At 49.3% G+C, this 23,732-nt stretch overlaps 2 protein-coding genes across 6 annotated transcripts; both read left to right on the top strand.

Annotated features, from left to right (window-relative positions):
• Window positions 1-1,149: 1,149 nt before the first annotated feature.
• On the top strand, window positions 1,150-22,249 carry LOC138812637 (zinc finger protein interacting with ribonucleoprotein K-like). 4 transcript variants are annotated; one of them, XM_070000671.1, is made up of 4 exons: window positions 1,150-1,340; window positions 16,994-17,120; window positions 18,273-18,770; window positions 18,858-22,249. In XM_070000671.1, exons 1-4 carry the CDS (start codon window positions 1,308-1,310, stop codon window positions 19,862-19,864), a joined length of 1,665 nt encoding a protein of 554 aa, XP_069856772.1. In that variant the 5' UTR covers window positions 1,150-1,307; the 3' UTR covers window positions 19,865-22,249. The 4 variants fall into 4 exon arrangements, with proteins under 4 accessions (XP_069856772.1, XP_069856770.1, XP_069856771.1 ...); XM_070000669.1 differs by having other exon boundaries at window positions 1,152-1,340; window positions 18,273-22,249; XM_070000670.1 differs by lacking the exon at window positions 1,150-1,340 and adding an exon at window positions 15,719-15,873 and having other exon boundaries at window positions 18,273-22,249.
• On the top strand, window positions 4,450-15,001 carry LOC138812642 (zinc finger protein 420-like). Of its 2 annotated transcripts, XM_070000684.1 has the most exons (3): window positions 4,450-12,551; window positions 14,286-14,369; window positions 14,875-15,001. In XM_070000684.1, the coding sequence occupies exon 1, from the start codon at window positions 5,725-5,727 to the stop codon at window positions 7,189-7,191; it is 1,467 nt and encodes a 488-aa protein (XP_069856785.1). In that variant the 5' UTR covers window positions 4,450-5,724; the 3' UTR covers window positions 7,192-12,551; window positions 14,286-14,369; window positions 14,875-15,001. The 2 variants fall into 2 exon arrangements, with proteins under 2 accessions (XP_069856785.1, XP_069856786.1); XM_070000685.1 differs by lacking the exons at window positions 14,286-14,369; window positions 14,875-15,001 and adding an exon at window positions 13,716-13,734.
• Window positions 22,250-23,732: the final 1,483 nt, after the last annotated feature.

Genomic DNA, 23,732 nt, shown 5'->3' with positions numbered 1-23,732 from the left:
CTGTTACATTCCTTTCATAATGGTATTGTTTAGTTCTAAGATATCTTAGTTGTTTGGGGGCCTGTTTTATCTAATGAGTTAGGCACTGGAGTCAGACAGTATTATTGTATCTGGACTTGTCTGTCCCTTTATTTCCTTTTTGGTTTATAAACTTGGGGACACCAAGATTCGGTGCATATATATTTAGATATATTGTGGTATCTTCTGCATGAATTGTTCCTTTTATCTCTTCTGAGTAGTTTGTGATCGAAATCTGCTTTGTACCCAGTATGGGTACAACTACTGCTCGTTGACGACTCCTTCGACGTTTAGTCTGTGTGTATTCAGTTGTGAGTTATATTTCTTGTAGACATAAACCTTGGGTCCAAAGGGACAATCTGTGTCTTCTGATTGGAGCATTCTCATGTAGGGTTATGACTGAGGGGTGCTTAAGTGTTTATGGAGGTTCTGTGGAGGTGTTTTCCAGGTGATTCTAGTGGTGTTTGCGTGCTCACCCTCCTCTCTCTCTCCCTCCCCTTCCCCAAGGGCTTTGAAATTAGATGGCCCTATGTGGTGAGAACCCCTCTCAAGTCTTGCACCTCATGGAAGGGCTGCCACTAATGACTCTACGTCTGTGCTGTGGGCGGCGGGCCGGGCTACCCAAGCCGAGTAAGGGGCACTGAGCTGCGGCCAGCTGGGCAGATGCGGCCGCAGCGGGGTGACTCCACCGCAGCCAGCAATGGCGGCTTCATCTTCCTTTCCTCTTGCCTCAACAGCTTTGTCCCCCGAGGCCTGGACGCTGTCCCCCCAGCTCTTCAGCTCAAGGCCGGCGCTCTACTGCTGGAGCCACAGCGCCACTTCTGGTTTTCCGGTGGTGCATTGGCGATCAGCCTCCCGGTGTTTCCTGTCTGGGAAGGGGATGTGCAGGGCTAACGGAAACCCTCTAGGGTAGAGCGGCGGGAGCCATATTCCACAGTCCTGAGGGGTCAGCTTGGACTCCGCTCAGGACACGGCCCACGGCCGCCGACCTGCGGAAACTACATTACTCAGAAAGCACTGCGCGCCGCCGGAAGCTGCGCAGCCAATGAGCAGTGGAGTGACACGCATTTTCCGGTTGGTAAAAGCTGGGTTGGGCGGGACTTCCTGCCGTCCGCGTTTGGCGCCGGTTTCCCGGCCTTTAGTCCCTATTCGGGGCGTGGAGCCGGCGCGAGGTGACTGGAGCCGACGGGAGGGGTTGGCGGGCGTGGCGTCCGCTCGGACCCCAGCCGCAGTTCTGAGGGAAAAGACCCGGCGACGGCCACGACAGCCGCGCCTGGCCCGCGACTCCAATGGCGGCCGCCACCTCGAGGGACGCGGCTCAGGTGAGCGGCCCGCGGCCCCGGCCCTCCTTGCCGAGAGATCGAGGCCGGCCTGGGCTCCTGTGAGCCGCTGGGATTCGGATCTCTGGGCCCGGCTGTCTGGGGAGCGCTGAGTGACGTCTCAGCGTCAATGCCGAGGCCCGGCGCATAGCAAGGCCGCCCAGCAGTCTGTCTTGTGGTCCGTCCCATGGCCCGCCCTGTGATCCGTCCTGTGGCTTGGAGGGACCCCTGGGCCTGGAGGGGTCCGAAGGGCCTAGGAGGGACAGTGGGTGGGAATGCTTGGAATGGGAACAGTGTCTACAAAACATGCGGTGGGGGGCTGGGAAGGTGGCTCAGTGGTAGAGTGCTGGTCTCGCATGCATGAGGCCCTGGGTTCCATTCCTCAGCACCACATAAGCAGAAAAAGCTAGAGTGGTGCTGTGGCTCAAGTGGTAGAGCGCTCACCTTGAGCTGAAGAGCTGAGGGACAGCGCCCAGGCCCAGAGTTCAGGCCCCATGACCAACCGAAAAAAGAAAAAACAAAAACATGCAGTGGTTTCTGGCTATTTCTTAGCAGAAGTTGAGATTTCGTTATCATGACAATAGAAATAGGACTCTATGGGAAGTGGGGCCAGCAGTTCACCTTCTGACTCCTTGGATGAAAGGGAAAGGTGGCACCCCAAGGCTCTCGGGTTTTTGGCGGTTGGGATTAGAAGCCCCACCCACTGGGATGACAAAGTCACTAGTAGAAGAGCTTCCCGTGGGTCATCAAAAGCCTAGATTTTCTCCATCTTAAGATTGTGAATATGGGCTGGGAAGGTGGCTCAGTGGTAGAGTGCTTGCCTTGCATGCCTGAGGCCCTGGGTTCGATTCCTCAGCACCACATAAGCAAAAAGAAAAAAACCGGAAGTAGTGCAGTAGTAGAGAGCTAGCTTTGAGCTGAAGAGCTGAGGGACAGCGCCCAGGCCCAGAGTTCAGGCCCCATGACTGGACCCCCCCCCCCCAAAAAAAAAAAAAAAAAAGAGTTTGAATGTTCCAGAGACACATTAATGAAGATAGGAAGAGGGCAGCCCCATGGTAAAAGTCTGGAGATGGACAACAGGTAGTGGCTACAGGTTGCCCCTGGGTGTATCTATGTCTGTATGGACTGCAATAAAGAAGCGGAGTCCTAGTCTTGGGATCATTGTGTTCTTAGCAGCCTTGAAAGGTGAGGGTGGCCATTTGGGGTATGGGGCCCATCACAATACCATTTGTTTCAGAGACATGGTCATACTGTAGGAGAGAAGATGGTCAGGTGGTTGCCAGTGTTTGCAAAGAAAGAAGAGAGTGAGATGGAGCATGAGCTAGGGAGTGATGGATGTAGGATGAAAGTTTCCCCAGAATTTTCTTGGCAGCCTTGATGTGATTGCAAGGTTTCAGACTGGGAAAGTCCAGGGGTGGACCCACTGGCCTGGAATGGCTGGCTGTTGTAGCATTGTTTGGAAGGAAGATTATCAGGTAAAAGGGGTGTAACTGTTGAGAGGCATCAGGTACACCATTAATGGGGAGCCCCAGTAGACGTTGGGAAACACAGACAGCTATTATGGCAAATGTTGATGCAAGGAACACAGGCAAGTGGTCCCCACCGCAGTGTGTGGGTTGCCTGCAGCATGGACAGGCTGTGTTCTGTTCGCATACTGAGTGCTGAGAAGAGTAAGGAGGGAGGATCTCCCTTAGCTCTGAGGATTGAAAATAGCTGCCAGTGTAAGAGGGGTTTGGTCCAAACTGTGTGTCCATCTAGAAAGAGCATTTGAAGTGGTCATCCTGTGGACTTCTTTTTGAAGTGGTCATCCTGTGGGCTTCCTTTTGAAGTGGTGGTCGTGTGGACTTCCTTTTGAAGTGGTGGTCCTGTGGATTTTTGTAATATGAAGGTGAAAAACCCATATTTGGTTTTGTATAAGAGTACCACATGGAAGACCTGAGTACATTTGCGGGGAATGGATACAGCTCTACATGATAGCCACAGACCTTAGTTGGTATCTCCATGCTCACCTGCTGGTCAGTAGGGAGGAAAACATGAGAGCCCAAGCAGAGAGTGGACCTTGGTAGCAGTGGGATCTGGAATCTTCTCTGAGCTGGCAAATGTGGCACCGAGGATGGATGTGAAGTGCTGGGTTTCATCAAATTGCAGTCAGTACCTGCAGAATCTGATGATGGAATGTTCTATTCCAACTGTAGCTGGTGTGTGGGACCTTCCAAGATGTGGTCATTTATTTCTCCCCTGAGGAATGGAAGTTCCTTAATGTGGCCCAGAGGCACCTGTACCTCAGTGTGATGTTGGAGACCTTTGCACTTAGAACCTCCGTAGGTAAGATCATCACATCCATCACTACCCTGGCCTCTTGGCTTCCTCTGTCTTCACAGGCAGCTTCTGCAGCTAGTCATTGGTTTCTGATACTTTGCCACTTCTTTTTGTCATGTGTGCTGTGATTGCTGTTGCTGAGTTGTGTGTACTGCCCGGAGCAGCTCTGATGACACATCTTTAATTATCCCCTGCATGGACTGGGGAAGAAGATTCCTGACAGTCACCTCGATGGTTTCCCTATTTACCTTCAGCCCGACTGGGTGACAGTTTACATGCATCACACCTCTGAGTCCAGTTCTACCCTTCTTACCTCTGATACTTTCTCACAGCACTCTCTCTCTCTCTCTCTCTCTCTCTCTCTCTCTCTCTCTCTCTCTCTCTCTCTCTCTCTCTCTCTCTCTCTTCTCTCTCTCTCTCTCTCAGCATTGTTGTGTCCAGCTGTCCTTCCAGGACAGCTATTTCCTTTCCTTCTGGCTCTTTTGTGCTGAGTGGTCCAGGACAGTGTGTAGGGCTCACGTGCTTTGTCTTTCTCTAGAGGAGAGGCTCATACTCCCTCCCAAGCTGCAAGAGCACTTAGGAAAAACCCTAGCTGCTTCATAGGATTGACATAAACACTTGGATATGCTGAGGGTAGTTCAGGGGAAGTGACATTTTGGCTGTTGTGTTACAGTACAGGAGACTGCCCTGTGTGCTAGTGATTTTAATCCATTGCCCACTGGACAAACCCCATGTAAGCATTCTGTCACACCACAGGTGTCTCTCCACCCTTCCTGGGCCCCACCTTTCTTATCCATATACACCAATAGCTCCAATCTGCTGAGCTTTCTGGAATTTTCTCCAACACTAACCCAAAACTAAGGTGTTTTGCAGTATGCACATATACAAAGAAATATCAATGTGCATTCTAGTTTTCCCCCACATGGCCTCCAGCACTATGCTGCACCCTGTGTGCTTGTTTACCCACTGGTGGGCCTTGGAAGAAAATTGAGTGTTGCATTTGGGGGGTCTCGTGGTAGGTGAAAAAAAGAGTACCATGAAGTGGTATTCCCGAAGTCTGCTGACAGATCGGAAGTTGTGCCTCTCCTCTTTATGCCAGTCAGTCTTCGTCTCCCATGTTTCTGTAGTTTTCTGGATTTTCAGTCTTTAGAAGTGCATCTTTGTGAAGCAGCCCCTTATGCAAATGGAACCCCACTTCCATATCAAGCCAGTCTGCCGTGCTGGGAGTATGGCTTAGTGCCATAGTGCATACCTCCCTTGTACAAGACCCTGGGTTTGATCCCAGCACCACAAAAAGCTTCCAGCTCTTTTCTTTGTCCCACTGTAGTCTATCTGCATTTCATTGTGCCTCTCTGATTTCAGGTTGTGGACACAGAGTAGGCCGTAAGGAGGTGCATGGGCACAGTGGTTCTGTGGCAGGGGTGGCATTCTCAAGGACTCCAGCTACAGATGCTTCCAGCCTGAGGGCTCGTCCCTGTGGTGTCTGTGCTTCAGTCTTGAAAGACATCTTGTGCCTGGCTGGTCTGAGTGTGCAGAAGTGGTCCCAGGGAGGGGCGTGTGCAAGCCTGTCCACATACCAGAGGCTTCTTGGTGCGGAGAAACCTTTTAAGGAGGACACTGATGGGACTGCACTGTCGAAAAGCTGTGAGTCTTTTGTGTCAGAGAAATACTTAACTACTTGTAGCAGCTTTTGGGAGAGTTTCCCATCTTTTTCTGAACTTCAGCCCCTCCTCACTATTCTTAACAGTGAGGAGACCAGCAGCTGTGACTCTGTGGAAGCACCAAATTATGCAGAAAATTACTACAAGTTGTTTGTGTGCAGCAAAGCTCCCATCCACAAAAAGATGTCTATTTATAACCCAAGACCCTGCACAGGGAACAATCTCTCTGAGCCTACCAAGAGTGAGCCATTGTACCGCAAGGACCACTCACATGCACAGCCCCACAGAAGCCACATTAGAGGAAAACAGTATGAGTGTAAGGAATGTGGCAAGTCCTTTAAGGAAAGGAAATCCCTTACTGCACACCAGAGAAACCACACTAGAGAAAGGCCTTATGAGTGTAGCCAATGTGGGAAATCCTTACTGTGCACTTGAGGGACCACACTGGAGAAAGGCCTTATGTGTGTAGGGAGTGTGGGAAATCATTCAAGAGAAAAACCACACTTACTGTACACCACAGAAGCCACACTGGAGAAAGGCCTTATGAGTGTAGGGAATGTGGGAAATCATTTAAGGAAAAAGGTGTCCTTACTATACATCAGAGAGTACACACTGGAGAAAGGCCTTATGTGTGTAATGTTTGTGGAAAATCCTTTAAGAAAAAAAGTGTCCTTACTGTGCCCCTGAGAAACCATACTGGAGAAAGGCCTTATGAGTGTAAAGATTGTGGAAGATGCTTTAAGCAAAAAACTGGCCTTAACACACACCTGAGACGCTACAGTGCAGAAAAGCATTGCGTGTGCACAGGTCAGAAGTCAGTTATGGAAAAATGTCACCTTACTTTTCCTGAGAGAGTACACTCTACAGAAAGTTCTTATGAGTGTAGAGAATGTGGGAAGTCGTTTAAGAAAAAAACTATACTTACAGTACATCACAGAAGGCACACTGGAGAAAGTTCTTATGAGTGTAAAGAATGTGGGAAGTCATTTAAGGAAAAAAGTCACCTTACTTTTCCTAAGAGAGAAAGGCCTTACGGGTGTAGAGAATGTGGGGAAATCTTTGATCAGTTCAATGACCTTAATGTGCACCTAAGTAGCCATAATGGAGAAAGGCCTTATGTATGTAGAGAATGTGGGAAATCATTTAAGCATAGAAGTTCCTTTAGTATACACAAGAGAGACCACACTGGAGAAAGACCTTATGAGTGTAAAGATTGTGGAAAGTCATTTAAGCACAGAGATGCTTTTCGTTCACATGAGAGAGTACACACTGAAGAAAGGCCTTATGAGTGTAGAGAATGTGGGAAATGCTTTAAGCGAAACATTTCTCTTACTGTACACCAGAGAATTCACAGTGGAGAAAGGCCTCATATGTGCACAGTATGTGGAAAAGCCTTTAAGGAAAAAAATTACGTTACTGTACATTTGAAAGGTCACACTGGAGAAAGACCTTTTGAGTGTAAAGATTGTGGAAAGTCATTTAAGCACAGAAGCAGCTTTAGTTCCCACAAGAGAGTACACACTGAAGAAAGGCCTTATGAGTGTAGAGAATGTGGGAAATGCTTTAAACAAAACAGTTCTCTTACTGCACACCAGAGAGATCATACTGGAGAAAGGCCTCATACATGCACAGTATGTGGAAAAGCCTTTAAGGAAAAAAGTTGCCTTACTACACATTTGAGAGGTCACACTGGAGAAAGACCTTTTGAATGTAAGGATTGTGGAAAATCATTTAAGCACAGAAGCAGCTTTAGTTCACACAAGAGAGTATACACTGGAGAAAAGCCTTATGAGTGTAGAGAATGTGGAAAATGCTTTACTCAAAGCAGTTCTCTTACTGTACACCAGAGAATCCATTCAAGAAAGGCCTTATAAGTGTACAGTTGGTATGTATAAAAATAGAACAATGAAGCTAGGTGCTGGTGTCTCATGCCTAAAATCCTGGCTACTCAGGAGGCTGAGATCTGAAGACCGAGGTTCAAAGCCCACCCATGCAGGAAAGTCCCTGAGACTTTTATCTCCAATTAATCACAGAAAAAGCCAGAAGTGGAGCTATGGCTCAAGTGGCAGAGTGCTAGTCTTGAGCACAAAAGCTCAGGACAGTACCTATGCCCAGACTTTAAACCCCTGGATCGAAGGGGGAAAAAATACCAACAACAATGAACCCTGTGATAGGAAGTAGAAAAGGTGGAAGAGAGATACCAAGAGAAAAATAACTGGAGTAGATTGTGTACAAGAGAGGAAATTTACCCAATGTATATCTGATACAATAAAACTATGAAACACAACTGTCTAGAGTTGGGGGGGGGAACAACATCTAAGACAAGATACCTGGAAAGGAGTCCCTTCAGACTGTTCCCATAGGTGGCCCAGGGGCCATGTGCTAAAACCTAGCTCAGGAGGTGGATCAGAGGATTCCAAGAGGCCTCAGCCTACTGCACACTCAGGGTTCAGCTCCTCAGTCCTGCCCAAGTCTGTACCCCTGCTGACTTCCAAGAGCTGCTGTCCTCAGCACCAGTCATGGGTCCCTGTCAGTCCTCTTGTGGAGCCAGCTGGATGAAAGATGAGAAAATGCTAGAGTGGTCCAACATTTTTACTAAGAAAGGAATCAGGAAGGAGGGATTTACAGCAATGTGGCTAAGAGAAAGCCCCTGGAAAGACTCCTGGAAGAAGCCTCTTGGCCTTTGTTCCAGATGATTCAGTTAGGGGCACCCACATCTGCCCAATGAACAGAGAAAACTACATTGCTCAGAAGGCACTGGGAGAAAGGTATGATATGGAACCAATGATCGGTAAGGACACAGTCATTTCCAGTTCAAAATTATTAGGGTGGGGCAGGATTTCCAACAAGGCACTTGGCTCTGTGGCCTGCTCCTAGAAAACTACTCTAACTGACAGTTTGTGTCTGGGTAAAGATGACCTGAGCAGAAAGGCCCAGAGTTACAGGCAGTGTCCACACATTGTATGGTCATGGACTTGCTAAATCCACAGTAATCCTAGGAAAGCCTCATGTGTAGAGGGTGTGGGAAATCATTGGCGCTTGGAGGTGGATCTAGCTCGTGTGAGAAGAGTACAGGCTGGAGAAAGGACTTTTGGGTGTATCCATTGTAGGAAATCCTTCATAGAAAAAAAAATGTATCTTACTGTATACCAGAAAAATCTCACTGGAGAATGACCTTATGGGTACACAGTATGTGAAAAACATTAAGTCAAAAAGTTACTATATTCCAAGAGGACATACTGGAGAAAGACTTATGAATTAGAGAATGTGACATCATAAACACCTGGGATCCAGGCCATTTGAATGCAGACAGTGTGGGAAATCCTTTAAGGAAAATACATGTTCTTCCTGCACACCAGAGAGTCCACACTGGAGGGAGCCTCATGAATACAAAGAATATGGGAAAGTCCTTTAAAGGTAGGCCTGCCTTTATATCAGAAAGGCCAACACTAGAGAAAGGCTTTATGAATGCAGAGATTGCAGGAAGTCATTTACAATCATATTCTCTTATGATACACTAGTCCATACTGGAGAGCAGTCCATTCTCAGAAAGTGAAAAACCCCTTAACCAAAGATCTTGCCTGACTTTACACAAGAGATTATGAACGTTGAAAATGTGGCAGAACCTTCAAGCAAATTCATTACCTTAGTGTACATGAGTCTATACTGTCTTAAGGTGTTAGGAGTGTGAAGAATGAGGAGGGACAATCTTTGTCACAAGAGGAGTATTCAGCACCTGAAATTTCACAAACCTGAGTGTGGACAGTGTGCGGGGGGGTGCTTTTAGCTAAAATAGTGCCCTGTGACCCAGGAAACAGCTCACCCTTGTGGGGAAGACCACTAGAGAGACCACATGGACAGAGTACAGCCAATAGAAAGTCTTTTATTAGCTGGCCAGTGACTTCACTGGGGCTCAGGGACCCTTTTTCTCCTCCCCCTCCACCCAGTGCAGTACCAAGCTTATTTTCAGGTCTGCTTTTATAGCAGAAAACCTACCTCCTTGTTTGCTCAGGGGTGGAGAGTCCCTGATGGTTCATTCCTGCAGGTGCAAGCCAGGCAGGATGTTACAGAAGGTAAACAGTGCTATAAGCAAGTATCATGACCTGTTTACCTAGAGACCGTAAAGGAAACAGTGGACAAGGGATACATATATCTTTAAACATCAAACCATAAGGAACTAGGTAGAGGTGCAGTCCTTTCTTTAAGATGGAGTCACGAAAGCAAATTGGAGTTACAGAAGCTCAGAAGTCTAAGATGTCTAAGATGGTGAGGTTTAACAAGACATATTACACCATGGAGAAAGGCCTTATGAATGCAGCAAATGTGGGAAATCTTTCACACAACGTTGGTTTTCCACACCAAAAGGATTACACCTTAGAAAAGCCCAGTGAAAGCTGCAGATGTGAAAAGAACCCTTCAAGCACAAAGTTCCTGGTTGGGAAGAACTTTCAGTCTGCACAGGATGTGATTTTTGTGCAGTATCTCTCTACTTGAGAACCGTAAGAATCTTGTCTGAAAGCTGGGTGCCCATGGCTCACACCTGTAATCCTAGCTACTCAGGAGGCTGAGATCTGAGGATTGCGGTTCAAAGCCAGCCTGGGCAGGAAAGTCCATGAGACTCTTATCTCCAATAAACCATTAGGAAACTGGAAGTGATGCTGTAGCTCAAGTGGTAGAGCGCCCACCTTGAGCTGAAGAGCACAAGGACAGCACCCAAGCCGAGTTCAAGCCCCACAACCGGAAAAAAAAAAAAAATCTTGTCTGAATTTGAATTACCCACTTGCTCATGTCCACTGAGTTAACAGGTGAAGTTTGCAGGAGCTGCCATGTACACTCTGGATTGTTCAAGGACATCACCAGATGAACTCATGGCAGTACCCTTAGAGACATCATCCCCCACTGTCGCCTTGCCATGTGAAGAAAGGCTACCTGGCATACTGAGTCAAAGGCACATACATCTCCCCTTCTCTGGGAGAATCTGGAGCAACTAGAACCATTAGGGCAACTTTATTCTGTTAGCTGAATGATCATATCATGCTATGATACTTTTCTGGGCAGAGGAGCTCAGCTCTAGTCCAGATGTGAGCTTGCATGAGACAGTTAGCTTTTTCATGGAAGTTGGTCTGACATGACACTTGTACTCCAAGTTCTAACTGGTCACTCTGCCTACGTGGCTGTGGTTTGTGCAGTAATAAGAGGATTGTTTCAGCCAGTTTCATCTTGTAACAGTGCTGCGTTACATTATGTACAATCAAGCACTATTAATATGAGGTAGTAATTTGCATATGGGGCCCCACTGACAAAAATATAATGGCAAAAGTACTTTCTGTTCTGCTTATTGTCTGATGTGGATTGCTGCCCATGTCCTCCAAAAGAACAACAAGGAGAGCTTTCTCAGAAGAAGCAGGGAGAATGGCAAAGAGACACAATATTGCTCATCATCCCAGGCTATCATCAATGCAAAACAACTCTTGAGATTCCATCTCACCTCAGTTAGATTGGCCAACATTTTGAATTTGAATGAGAATGTTGGGGGAAAAGAAACCCTGTGGGAATGTAAACAATTACAACCTCTCTGGATAGCAGTCTAGAGGTTCCTAAAAGACTAAACATAGACCTTCCCTACGACCCAGCCACACCACTCCTAGGCATCTACCCTGAGCATCGTGAGCCAGGATATGACAGGACACCTGCACATCCATGTTCACTGCTGCACTATGCACAATAGCAAAGATATGGAAACAGCCCAGATCCCCACAATAGATGAGTGGACCCATAAAATGTGGCCTATATACAAAGGAATTTTACACAGACATTAGAATAAAATAATGTCATTAGCAGGAAATGCATGGAACTAGAACAAATCATGTGAAGTGAGGTAAGTCAAGGTTAGAGAGACTAGTAGAGTATGTTCTCTCTGATATGTGGAAATTAGATGTAAAAGACCCTGATAAATTATACCGGATTCTAGATATAGTGAGGCCAAAAGAGGATACTCTTTGGAAACAAAAAGGTGAAATGTCTGTGTCTCTTCATATTTATATAAAATATTTCAAAGAACTTCAAGACATAGAAACCAGATCTTTTAATTTTTATGTTTTAATGATTCTTTTGTTTATAGATGGGGTATTCAAGTGAGGGAGGGTACAGAACTCCAGGGAAAAGGGTGGAAAAGTACAGCCGTAGAGCTCACTGGAAACTGGTGAGAATGGGTAGAGATGGAGGGAGGGCTTGGGAGGAAAAACAGAAGACACTGTACTAAAGGAAACTTATCCATTACCTGATTCGTGTAATTGTAATCCCTCTGTACATCATCTTTATAATAACAATAAAGCAAATTATTTTTTTAAAAAAAGAACAGGACTTTCCAGGACCAATTTATGACCTAGAAGAATTCAAGTCTCATGAGACCCGAGTTCACCTGAATGTTGGGCGGTATTTATGCCAGTCTGCAGCATCTCTGAATAGCGTGAGTTCACCCCATTTTTCACAGAAGATGTCATCTACTTCCAGGCCCTGTTAAGAGAGAACACAGTTACTCTGCAGAACAAACCTTTGACACGTGGCTCTTTGGAGGACATTACAGATGTAAAACAGCCTAACCTGGGGATGCAGACATAGAAGTCAGGGTGGGATGCTGGATGCAGCCTCCAATCTTTGATTCTGTCATACTGTTAGCATCAGATATTCCATGGCAGGGCTGGGAAGGCGGCCCAGTGGTAGAGTGCTTGCCTTGCATGCATGAAGTCCTGAGTTCCATTCCTCAGTACCACAAACACAGAAAAAGCCAGAAGTGGTGCTGTGGCTCAAGTGGTACTAACCTTGAGCAAAAGAAGCTCAGGGACAGCCCCCCCCCCCCAGGCCCTGAGTTCAAGCCCCAGGACTGGCCAAAAAAGAGACTGGTGACCAGTGCTCAAAGTGTAGCGAATCCTTCAAGCACGGGTCTGGTCTGATCAAACCCCGGAAAGAGGCCTTGTGCGTCCAGGGAGTGAGGTGAGTCCTTTAACCAAAGTAGCTGCCTCAATGCACCAGAGCGTCCGCACGAGAGAACAACTATGCAAGTAGAGAGTGTGGGCAATGCTTTAAAGGCAGAACTACCGTACTGTACACCAGGGAGCCCATGCTGGAGAAGAGCCTTGCATGCATGAAGAATGTGGAGCCACCACGGAGCAGAAAAACATTCCCACCAGGAATTTCACAATGGGAAAAAGCTGTGACCATGGACGACAGCGTGGTAAGTGATTTAACCAAAGAACTCCCCTCGTCACAGGGCAGGGCTCGCCCCAGAAAAAGGCCCTGGGAGGACACCAGATGTGGGACATCTTTCACACCAAACGGATCACACTTTAGGAAGGTCAGAAGAAAGTTGCTAATGTGGGAAACCTCTCAGTCTGTGACCCAACCTTATTTAGGAGCAAAAAGTCCCTGCTTGTGAAGAGCCTTAGACATGAAGGGAATGTGTGGTGTTGGGGTTGTTTTTTGTTGTTGGTAATTGTCATGGGTCTTGAACTCTGGGCCTGGGCGCCGTCCCTCAGCTCTTCAGCTCAAGGCGAGTGCTCTACCACTTGAGCCATAGCACCACTTCCAGTTTTCTGGTGGCTCATTGGAGATAAGAGTCTCATGGACTTTCCTGCTCGGTATGGCTTTGAACTGTAATCAGCAGATCTCAATCTCCTGAATAGCTAGGATTACAAGTGTGAGCCACCAGTGCCTGGCATAGGAATGAAGTTTTGCTCATTATGTCCATACCTGAAAACCTCAGGCAGCTTTCAGCACACATGCATATGCTCAGTGCTTCAGATTTCCCTTGAATTTACACATGAGGTAAGGAAAACAGGAGTGGCTCTGTGCATGCTGGGTTTTGCCTGGCCATTGCTGCCAAAGTGAAATCATTGTCACACTATTTTAGAGCCATTGTCTCCTCTACCACCATGCACTAGCCAAGGCATGGGTCAGTGAGCCTCTCTTCCCTGAATGAAATCTTTTTTTTTTTTTTTTTTGGTCCGGTTGTGGGGCCTGAACTCTGGGCCTGAGCACTGTCCCTCAGCTCTTCAGCTCAAGGCCAGTGCTCTACCACTTGAGCCACAGCGCCACTTCCGGCTTTTTTCTTTTTGCTTATGTGGTGCTGAGGAATCGAACCCAGGGCCTCAGGCATGCAAGGCAAGCGCTCTACCACTGAGCCAACTTCCCAGCCCCTTCCCTGAATGAAATCTTGAGTAGGCACTTAGACAACTTCACTCTGTTTGTTTAGTTGAGCACTCACTGATGGGACACCATCACACTAACAGGACACTGTCACACTGACAGGATGCTGTCACACTGACGGGACGCCGTCACACTAACAGGACACTGTCACACTGACAACACTCACACTGATGGGACGCTGTCACACTAACAGGACACACTGATGGGACGCCGTCACACTGACAGGACACTGTCACACTGATGGGACACCGTCACACAGGATGCTGTCACTGACGGGACACTGTCACACTGATGAACATGGTGACGCTTCAGCCTGCGGCTTGCAAGGAAGGCATGGCTTCTTCCTGGAGTCGTTGGGAGTAGTTGATTTTTCTAGCCTCCAAGTCACTGGCTGATAATGGTCTGCCTCATATTTCTCTGATCCCTCCTCTAATAAAGACATTTCGATGTAACTTTTCATCTCACTTCTTGTGACTATTTGGTTACTTATATGGAATTAGGCTCTGGTTATATGAAGTGATGAACTCTTAGGAGACCCCCCCCCAATTATATGTGCCTCAGTAGGAAGAGTATAATGTTAAAGAATAGTTCCTGTGCCAGTTTTCACCTTGTTGCATTGCTCCCCAAGACCTCCAAAGAAAGGAAGTCATCTGTAATTCAGAATATCATAATGACTTTACAAACTGTACGTGTTAGAAATATCTATCTTACTGAACCTCCATATTAATACCCAGCCTTTTCTGTATTCTTTGTATTCTAATAGCTCGGGGGAGGGGAAAGGGGAAGAATAATTGGCAGATGGATCTGAAACTTGGAAGCATCTCTAGAACAAATCATGTGAAGTGAGGTAAGCCAAGCTCAGAGAGACAAACTGCACATTCTCTGATATGCAGAAAATAGACCTAGAGTAAACTGGGATATGATATACAGGATTATAAATACAGTGAGACCAAAAGAGAATATTCTTTCAGGAGAGAATCACAAAGGCACAATGCCTAAGTGCCTCTTCATATTTATATAAAATAATATACTGAAATAAACTCCAAGATATGGAAACAAGAGACCTCTTTTGGTGATGATTCTGTCTTTACCTTGTGTATAGTGTATTCAAGTATACATCTTTGGAAGGTTTGCGGGGAGGGTACGCAACTCAAGCAGAAAGGGTGAAAAGGTGCAGCCGTGGGTGGAGCTCAGTGGACAGTGATGAAATTGAACTGCACAACTCATGGGTGGAGAGGGAGGGAGGGTCTGGGAGGGAATGAGGAACAGGAGACGCTGTATGAAAGGAAATGCAGTCATTGTAATCCCTTTGTACGTCCCCTCTTTAATAACAAATTATATTTTTTAAACAGCATCTCCACAAGGGGAAGAAAAAAATTGCAAAGCTTAGAAAGTATGAATGACCAAAAAGCAGATGTACCAGTCAAAAAATGGGGAAGGGAACTGCAGATTCTTTTCAAGTGAAGATTCAAGTACAAACAAAAGTAAATACATTTCTTAAAATGTCATCCTGCCGGGCGCCGGTGGCTCAGGCCTGTCACCCCAGCTACTCAGGAGGCTGAGACTGGAGGCTCGCGGTTCAAAGCCAGCCCGGGTAGGAAGTCCGTGAGACTCATCTCCAACACCGAAGTGACGCTGTGGCTCAAGTGGTAGAGCACTGGCCTTGGGCTAAAGGGCTGAGGACAGGGCCAGGGCCCAAAGTTCAAGCCCCATGACCAACCCCACCCCACCCCACCCCAAAAAAAAGGCATCCCAAGCATCAGAGAAAAGCATTGAGAGCCGTCTCACCCCGGCCAGGTGACGATCATGAAGTCTTACTGGTGAGAATGGAAGCAGGGGTACAGGGAAAATAAACAATAACACTACCATGTAATCTAGCCACCACTTTGTGCTGGCAACAACAGACTTCCCGCAGACTCAGCCGTAAACCAGGCTGGAAGGTGCTGCTCGCGCACTCGCGCACAAAGGATGCTGTAGGCCTTTGCCCAGTTCCCCAAGTGGAGCCCTCCAGTCTTTCCAGGTCCAACCCACTGGCCTCCGCCTGGGACTTCAGGAACTACATTACCCAGAAAGCCCTGTTCTCGTAGAATGACGCGAGGCCAGTCAGCGTTTGAGCAGGCTCATTCCCCCCTTTGCAGCATGGCGTTGGGGCGGGACTTCCGGTAGCGCGTGTTTGGCTGTTCAACGTGCGGGTCTATGGGGGGTGGGATCAAGGTTTACCTGAGGCGGGCGGGACGACGTGGGTCGCGGCCCGGCGTCCGCCCTATCGCGCGGCCGCGGTTCTGAGGGACGGAAACCCGGTGACGGCCGCGCCCGCGACCCTAATGGCTGCGCCGGGAGATGCGGCCCAGGTGAGCCCCCTTGCCCCCCGAGCGTGCGAGGCCGGCCCGGGTCCCCGGGAGCGGGGAGCGTCCTTCCAGGGACCGCAGAGCGGGGTGTGACGTCATGCAGGGCGACTCCACCCCGGAGTGCGGGACCCGTGGTCGGCCCTGTGGCGAGTCACCGGGGCACAGTTCTACTAAGAGGACCGGGGCCTGTGCGGGGTCCCGAGTCCAACGCGAGGATGACTCGGCCTATGCGGGCCCCACTTCCCCCACCCCCGACCCAGGCCTGTGTGGGTTCTCCGCACCACCTCCCAGTCCCACGCGAGGACGACCCTGGCCTGTTTGTGTCTCCCTCTCCCACCACCACACACAGCCAAAGAGGACTCAGGCCTGTGCGGGTCCCTGCCCCCTTCCCCAACCCATGGGAGCATGGCCCCAGCCTGGAGCCTTGCAGGCTGCTTTTGTTCACTCCAAAATTCCGTGTTACCCTCGAGGTCTGAGGAGCTTCAAGGTGGCAGATGAGAGTGGGAGCATGTGCAGTCTTTCTGGGGGGTCACTTACCTGTGGTGGGAGGGCAGGGCCCTGGTCAGGAACACCCGGTGCACCATTGCCAGCCAGGGAGTGGGTTCTGGGAGCCACACACAGCCCTTGATATTAAAGGTTGGGACAGGAATGGCCAGCCAAGGTGACCTTCAGGGCTGTGTCACTGTCCTTGCAACAGTAGCACCATTGCGTTCTTGGTACCAGCACATTCTGGGTAGTGTAGACCGAGGGGGTGGGGGTGGGGGGGGTGGAAATAACTGTGGAAGTGTGCAAAATATGATGTGCACCTAGACCAGACAGGAGGAGTCTGGGAAATGGTGGATTTGCTCTTGGTGACGCAAAGGTGAACGGTAAGCCAACATGTTATTGCCAAGGTTACCATTCATGGGGGGGTGGAGGGGAGCGGTAGGGAGAGAGGCTTTGACCACTGACAAGAGACAGCTGTGCCAGCCAGTGTCAGACTTTATGTGATGTCTGCTGACCACCTGTTGGTACTGTGGAAGGAAATAGAGCCTGGCGTCTTCCTGGTGACGAGGATGGGCGTATCAACCTGGAGTCCTAACAGAGAAGCTGATGATGGAATATTTTCTTCCAACCATGGCAGGCCTATGCAAACTTTGAGGATGTGGTCTTTTCCTTCACCCCAGAGGAGTGGGGGTTCCTTGATGAAGCTCAGAGGCAACTGTACCTCAATGTGATGCTGGAGACCTTTGCCCTTGTGACCTCTGTAGGTAAGATAGCCACGCCCACCCATCCTGGTCTCTGGTCATCCTTCTCTCCACAGGCAACCCTGCCTCCTCTACTGTGGTCCATAGGCTCTGCTAACTGCTCACTTTTGGCATGGGTGCTGTGGATGTGGCCACACACTCTGCCCTGTGTACCCCCAATGCCAAGTGCTGTCATAACTGCCAGCATGGATTCGGCAGGAAGTTGTGTGACACCGGCCTGGAGGATAGTCTTGTTCTCCCTCGCCCTGGCCCGTGACCCTCGGCATGCACACCTTTTGCCCATTTTCTGTTCTTTGGTTCTCCTGGCATTGCAGCGACGGACACCCACAGCCCCTCCTCTCAGTCTTCCTTGTACTACTGTTCTTCCCAAGTGCAGTGGGCAGAGTGGCTTGGGCTGCTGCTGAGGCCACCCGACCCTGTCCCTTGGAGCTTCGTGCACATGCTCATGTGTATACAGCAACCAAGGGTTCAGAGAATCTTGTGTGCTGCTTAGGATAAACGTGGGAAGTTGTTCTCAGCAGTGCCTGGTCCTAAGAGAAGGCCTGAGGACAGGAATGCATGCCCTGGGTCCCCCCCACCTGTCAGCCCAAGAATCTACAGTGCTGCCATACTTGTCTGTGCTCTGCATTCTGCCCCTCCTTCCTTCACTAGTGCACTCCACTTGCCTCTGCAGCATTCTCCCTGCTGATGTGTTCCTCATGGGCCATAAGCCGCACGCATGTCCTGAAACATTTTCTAACGCAGCATGAGTTGCTTTGCTGCCCTGGGCTGGAGCAGTGCCTCCCGTGGTGTGAGCTTCCCGCCCTGGCCAGGCTGCTCTGAAGATGCTGTGGCGAGCTTGGGGGATTTCACAGCGACCATTCCCAAGGGAGGGAGGTTCAAACCCCGCTTCTCTTCCTGGTGTTGCAGCCCATTCCTGTGCCCTGTGTATGGCACTGCCCCAGTTCTATGTCTACAGAGGCCCAGTTCTCTGGCTCCACACTTCTGTCTTCAGACTAATCCTGCAGTGTTGAGCTCGGTAGTAGCGTGCTTGTCTAGCAAGTATAAGGCCCTGGGATTGATCTCAGTACCACCAAGAAAATCCCACGCGCCCCCCTCCCCTCCCCTGCTCCTGCCATGGGATGCAGGTGTTTCACTGTCATTTCTCTGGTTTAGGTTGTGGGCATGAAGCAGATGGTTGGGCGTCATCTGTGCCCCGTGTGTCTTTGGGTGGAAAGTCACATGTGACAAGGCCACAGATATGTCCACCCACCCAGAAGACTCACTCCTGCAGCATCTGTGTTCTCGTCTTGAAAGACATCTTGTACCTGGCTCTTCCTCCGGTGCAGCAGCCCTGCTTGCCTGAGGCGTATGCAGATGTCCCTCAGCACCAGGACCATCAGAGGGAGGAGGAGCCAGTGGTGTGGGGTGTAGATGGGACCGCGCTTGAGGAAAACTCTGACTATCTCGTGTGGGGACAGCGATTCCGATTTGAGGACCTCTGGAAGGATCTGTCTGCATTTTCTCACTTCCTGCAGCCCCCAGTCATCCCCCACTGTGAGGGCCCGCACACCACCCAGCTTTGGGAGGCATTTCACTACGGGAGGAGCTACTACGACTTCTTTCAGTGGACAAAAGCTTCCGGCCATGAAAATACAGCTTTTCCCAACCTGAGTGTGTATCCTGGAGAAAATCTTTACGAGCACAGCGTGTGTGAGAGACCATTCCACACTCAGTACTCCCTTGTCCCATTTCCAACAGTCCATCCGGCAGAAAGAACCCACGAGTGCAGCGAGTGTGGGAAACTGTTCAAGCGCCGAGCAGCCCTGTATATCCACCAGCGGATCCACACCGGGGAACGGCCATATGGGTGCGGGGAGTGCGGGAAGTTCTTCCAGCGCAGAGCAGCCCTCTCCGTGCACCAGCGGATCCACACAGGTGAGCGGCCCTACGAGTGCGGGGAGTGTGGGAAATGCTTTAAGGATGGCTACGCCCTCACTGTGCACCAGCGGGTGCACACCGGGGAGCGGCCCTATGTGTGCAGGGACTGTGGAAAGTCCTTCAAGCGCGGAGGTGACCTGATCGTGCACCAGCGGGTGCATACCGGGGAGCGGCCCTACGTGTGCACATACTGTGGGAAGGCTTTTAAGCGTGGAGGTGAGCTCACCGTGCACCAGCGAGGCCACACAGGAGAGCGGCCCTATGAGTGTGGTGAGTGTGGCAAATCCTTTAAGCTAAGAAATGGTCTCATCGTCCACCAGAGAGGCCACACGGGCGAGAGGCCTTACGTGTGTGCCTACTGTGGCAAGTCGTTCAAAGAGAAGAGCGTCCTCACTGTGCACCAGAGGATCCACACGGGGGAGAGGCCCTACCAGTGCCGCATCTGTGGTAAGTCCTTTAAGGAAAGAAGCGTCCTTTCCGTGCACCAGCGGGTGCACAACGTGGAGAGGCCATACGAGTGTGCAGAGTGTGGCCGCTCCTTCAAGCGGGGCTACGACCTCACCGTGCACCAGAGAGTACACACCGGGGAGAGGCCATACGTGTGTGCTGACTGCGGCAAGTCCTATAAACGAGGGAGCAACCTCACCGAGCATCAGAGAGCACACATGAAAGAAGGCACTTACGAGTGCAGAAATTTCGGGAAACCTTTGACTCGGCGTGCTAATGTCACCAGTCTCTACCGAGTTCATGAGGGAGAAAAACCTTACGAGTACAGCGGATGTGATAAACCTTTTTGGTATGAATCCAGTATTGTTCAGCACCCGTAAAGCAACATGGAGCAAACCCATAAGGCCCAGCGCTGGTGGCTCACGCCTGCAATCCTAGCTACTCTGAGGATCATGGTTCAAAGCCAGAAAGGTATGTGGGGCTCTTATCTCCAATTTAACAAGCTAAATGCCAGAAGTGGAGGTATGGCTCAAGTGGTAGAGCACCAGGCAGAAAAGAAAACTCTTACAAGCATGGCCATTGCGGGAAAGACTAACACAGAGCTCACTCATTACACATGGGGGTTTGTGCTGGGAATGCTACACTCTACACATGCTGGGTTCATGATTGTGAAGGGTAGGGCTGTCTGTTCATCACCAGCAGTGACACTGAGAAGAAGCTGAGTTTGTGGACAGTGTCAGGTTTTGCACATGCAGGACGCTGCTGGAGAGGCCCCAGCACTGCTGCTGATGAGAACCCCTGCCTTGCCATTCCTGTCCTCCACACCCAACGCATCGCCCAGCACAGACGCATGTACATCTGGAGCACATAGGGGATGCTCTTGGCTCTCCTTTTTCCCATCTACCAGCAGGAAGCCTCTGCCTGGAAATGGCCCCTGGATAGAATAATATAGTCCAGTAGGTCCGCACAAGAGTGGGTCCTGTCCACCTGACATGCCCTTCACACTTGCAGATGTCTATGTGTAAGATGTCCAGTGGGTTCCAGGGTGGGGTGAGGCTGAGGGGGAAACTTTGCATTCTGGACTTGTGGCCATTGCCTCGAGCCAGCCTGCACTGTGGGCAGAAACTTCCTGACTGGTCACGGCGGCCATGATGCTTCTGCACTCCCAGGCCCCAATGGCAGTACCAGTAGCTTTTAGCTTGAGTCTGTTCACTGAGTGATCAAGGCATAGTGAACCCCAGCAAGGCCAAAGGGACCCAGAGCTGGTCTGGAGGCCTCAGGTAGGCTTGGCTTCTTCGTGCATGCTGTGGTCTCATGTAACACACATGGTTCCTGGCCTCCAAGTGACTCACTGGTCACATAGCCCTGGCTTGTGTTGATAAAGCAGAAACCTCTACCTTTAATCTTGGCTTTTTACATATCAGATTAGTTGCACATCTAGGGAATTAGACTGTTTCTGACAAGCTGGACAGCTTCTATGGGACAATCAATGGTATGTGTGTCAGGGAGAGCGTAATGGCAGAGCATGGCTCCGTCTCCCTTTACCAAGTGTGGATTGCTTCCCAAGACCCCCCAGCAAAACAGTGCAGGAATGTGTGGGCTGGAATCCATCTGTAACTGCGGTCCTAAGTCAGCCGAGAGGCAGTCAAATGTAACATGCTATGTTGATTCTGGAAAGAGTGGTCACATTAGGTGACTGCGGGTGTCTGAGAAACTGCCTGGTTCAGGCCATCTTGTATATGCCATGTCTTGTATGAATCCGAAAAACCAGGATGCAAGGAGTCAACAGAGCTTCCTGCAGACATCTCGTGAGTGATCTACCTTCACTTTCAGTGTAACGGCTGGCAGGTCATCTGTTTTGGGGAGCCCTGCCATGTTGATCATTAAAGGAACAGGACACAAGCTTTAAGAAGAAAAATAATACCTCAGCCTCTGGGACTCCGTGACAGGTGTCAGGCCATGAATGACATTGCTTCCAACAAAGCAAAAACTGCAAAGCGAGCGAACACAGTTACTTTTGTCTGCCATGGCGTATGGGGGTGGCTGTCTCCACATACGCTTTAGTCCAGTCACAAGTCACAGCTGCAGGATGGGGGATGGAAGGGCGCATCACGGGCACATGTGCGGGACACTGGTGGTGATCCTCTCCCCACAGGCATCAGTCATTGGCCCGCAAACCGCCTGGAGGTGCCACCCCATCCCAAGGCAGATGAAGCCCCTGGAGGGGCTCCAGCCTCCCAGAATCCTCTGGGGCCTGAAGAAGGCTGAGATGCACTTATACATTTGACCTGTGGAAAACAGTGTAATGAGCACTAATTCATGTACAGTAGAAAATGTGTGTATAAGGGTTTTTTGAGCAATAAAATGAAATCTCCTTTGTATAACAAATATATTCAAATGGGGTGGGGGGAAGAATGCCTGAGTCATGCACTGGTGGCTCATACCTGTAATTCTAGCTACTCAGGAGCCTGAGATCTGCCAGCCTGGGCAGGAAAGTCTATGAGACTTATCTCCAGTTAACTACCAGAAAACTGGAAATGGCGCTATGGCTCAACGTGGTAGAACACTAGGCCTTGAGCAAAAAGAGCTCAGGGTCAGCACCCAGGTGCTAAGTTCAAGTCCCACAACTGACAAAAAAATGCCTGAATGAATATATGGGGTAAGATCATTCCTAAATGTACTTGGAGTGCATTGGACTTTTTGAAAAATTCAGCTGTAAACTGATTGGAAATTAAAATTAAACTGCATTTGTGTTTTAATTGTTAATAGTACTTTTATTATCATCAGGTATATGTGTTAAATATAAACAATTGGGAATTAAAGTATAAAGCAAACAATTATGTGAAAATGTAAACAAATATAGTGAAATAACTAGATATATATATGTATCACACAAGTACATGGATAACAAAATGTTTTGGGGGGGGGTTGTTGGTTTTTTGGGGGGGGGGTCGGTTGTGGGACCTGAACTCTGGGCCTGGGCGCTGTCCCTCAGCTCTTCAGCTCAAGGCTAGCTCTCTACCACTTGAGTCACAGCGCCACTTCCGGGTTTTTTCTTTTTTGCTTATGTGGTGCTGAGGAATCGAACCCAGGGCCTCAGGCATGCAAGGCAAGCACTCTACCACTGAGCCAGCTTCCCAGCCAACAAGATGCTTTGTATGCTCTATTTTTAAATTTTCTAATCACGGGGACAAGGTGGCACAGGTAAGTTTTTTACCATTGGTTACTTGCAAGCCCTAAACTGAAGCAATGTCTTAGAAAGCTGGACATCTACGATCTGGAGAGGTACGACTGCAGCATCCGCATAACCAGACCTTCACTAATCCTGTGACAAGTTAAAAGTGTGAAGCTGTTGGTCATCTGCCCCTTTGCCAAATGTTCCCTCGTGTGGAGCTGTGGTCCTGCCTAAGATCTGCTCTCTGGCTGTTCATTGAGTTTCCTGCCTGCCCCACTGAAGGTGGGCATTGCTGCTGTGGACCGGTCACTGTCATCCCCTAGGGCTGTCTCATGAACTTGCTTAAGTTTGACTGTTGGTTTATTCACTTGATTTATTCTTTTATTTCTTCAATTATGTACCAGGCACTGTTCTAGAGTGATGCTGTAGCTCATATACAATCGGGTAAACAGGATTGCAGACAGTTGGAGCCACTTTCTTTCAGGTAAGTGCCCTTGTGAGGTGTTGTGGCAGGTGACCTGCAGGAGATTCAGGGGAATGAGGTGAGGCAGGTGTGGTCCCTGGGATGGTGTCTTAGAAGAGATATGCTTAGGTGTTAGCATGTGAAGGCCAGGCATCTGGAGAGGCATGTGTACAACCTGGGAGTTGTGCGCTTAGACCTCTTTAGGAAATTCACCAACATGGGAAAGTGGAATCCAGAACCAGAGAGAACCCAGATCAAGAGGAGTTCCATGGGGCTGGGAAGGTGGCTGGGTGGTAGAGTGCTTGCCTTGCATGCCTGAGGCCCTGGGTTTGATTCCTCAGCACCACATAAGCAAAAAGAAAAAAGCCGGAAGTGGCGCTGTGGCTCAAGTGGTAGAGCGCTAGCCTTGAGCTGAAGAGCTGAGGGACAGTGCCCAGGGCCCAGGCCCAGAGTTCAAGCCCCATGACTGGACTAAAAAAAAAAAAGTTCCAGGGTCAGATTTGGCTTTGTGGCCTGAGGGGAGAGGTGATTGGAAGGATGGGTATGTGATCATTCCAGATAGGAGGGTGAGGAGCGGTGGAGCCTGGGTGGAATAGTTAGAACAAAGAGT

The sequence above is a fragment of the Dipodomys merriami genome, unplaced genomic scaffold, assembly GCF_024711535.1.
Source record: "Dipodomys merriami isolate MVZ:Mamm:240054 unplaced genomic scaffold, mDipMer1.0.p SCAF_57, whole genome shotgun sequence".
In the NCBI taxonomy this organism is placed as follows: domain Eukaryota; kingdom Metazoa; phylum Chordata; class Mammalia; order Rodentia; family Heteromyidae; genus Dipodomys; species Dipodomys merriami.
The sequence above is the reverse complement of the archived record's forward strand: the minus strand, read 5'-3'. Positions and strand labels throughout refer to the sequence as shown.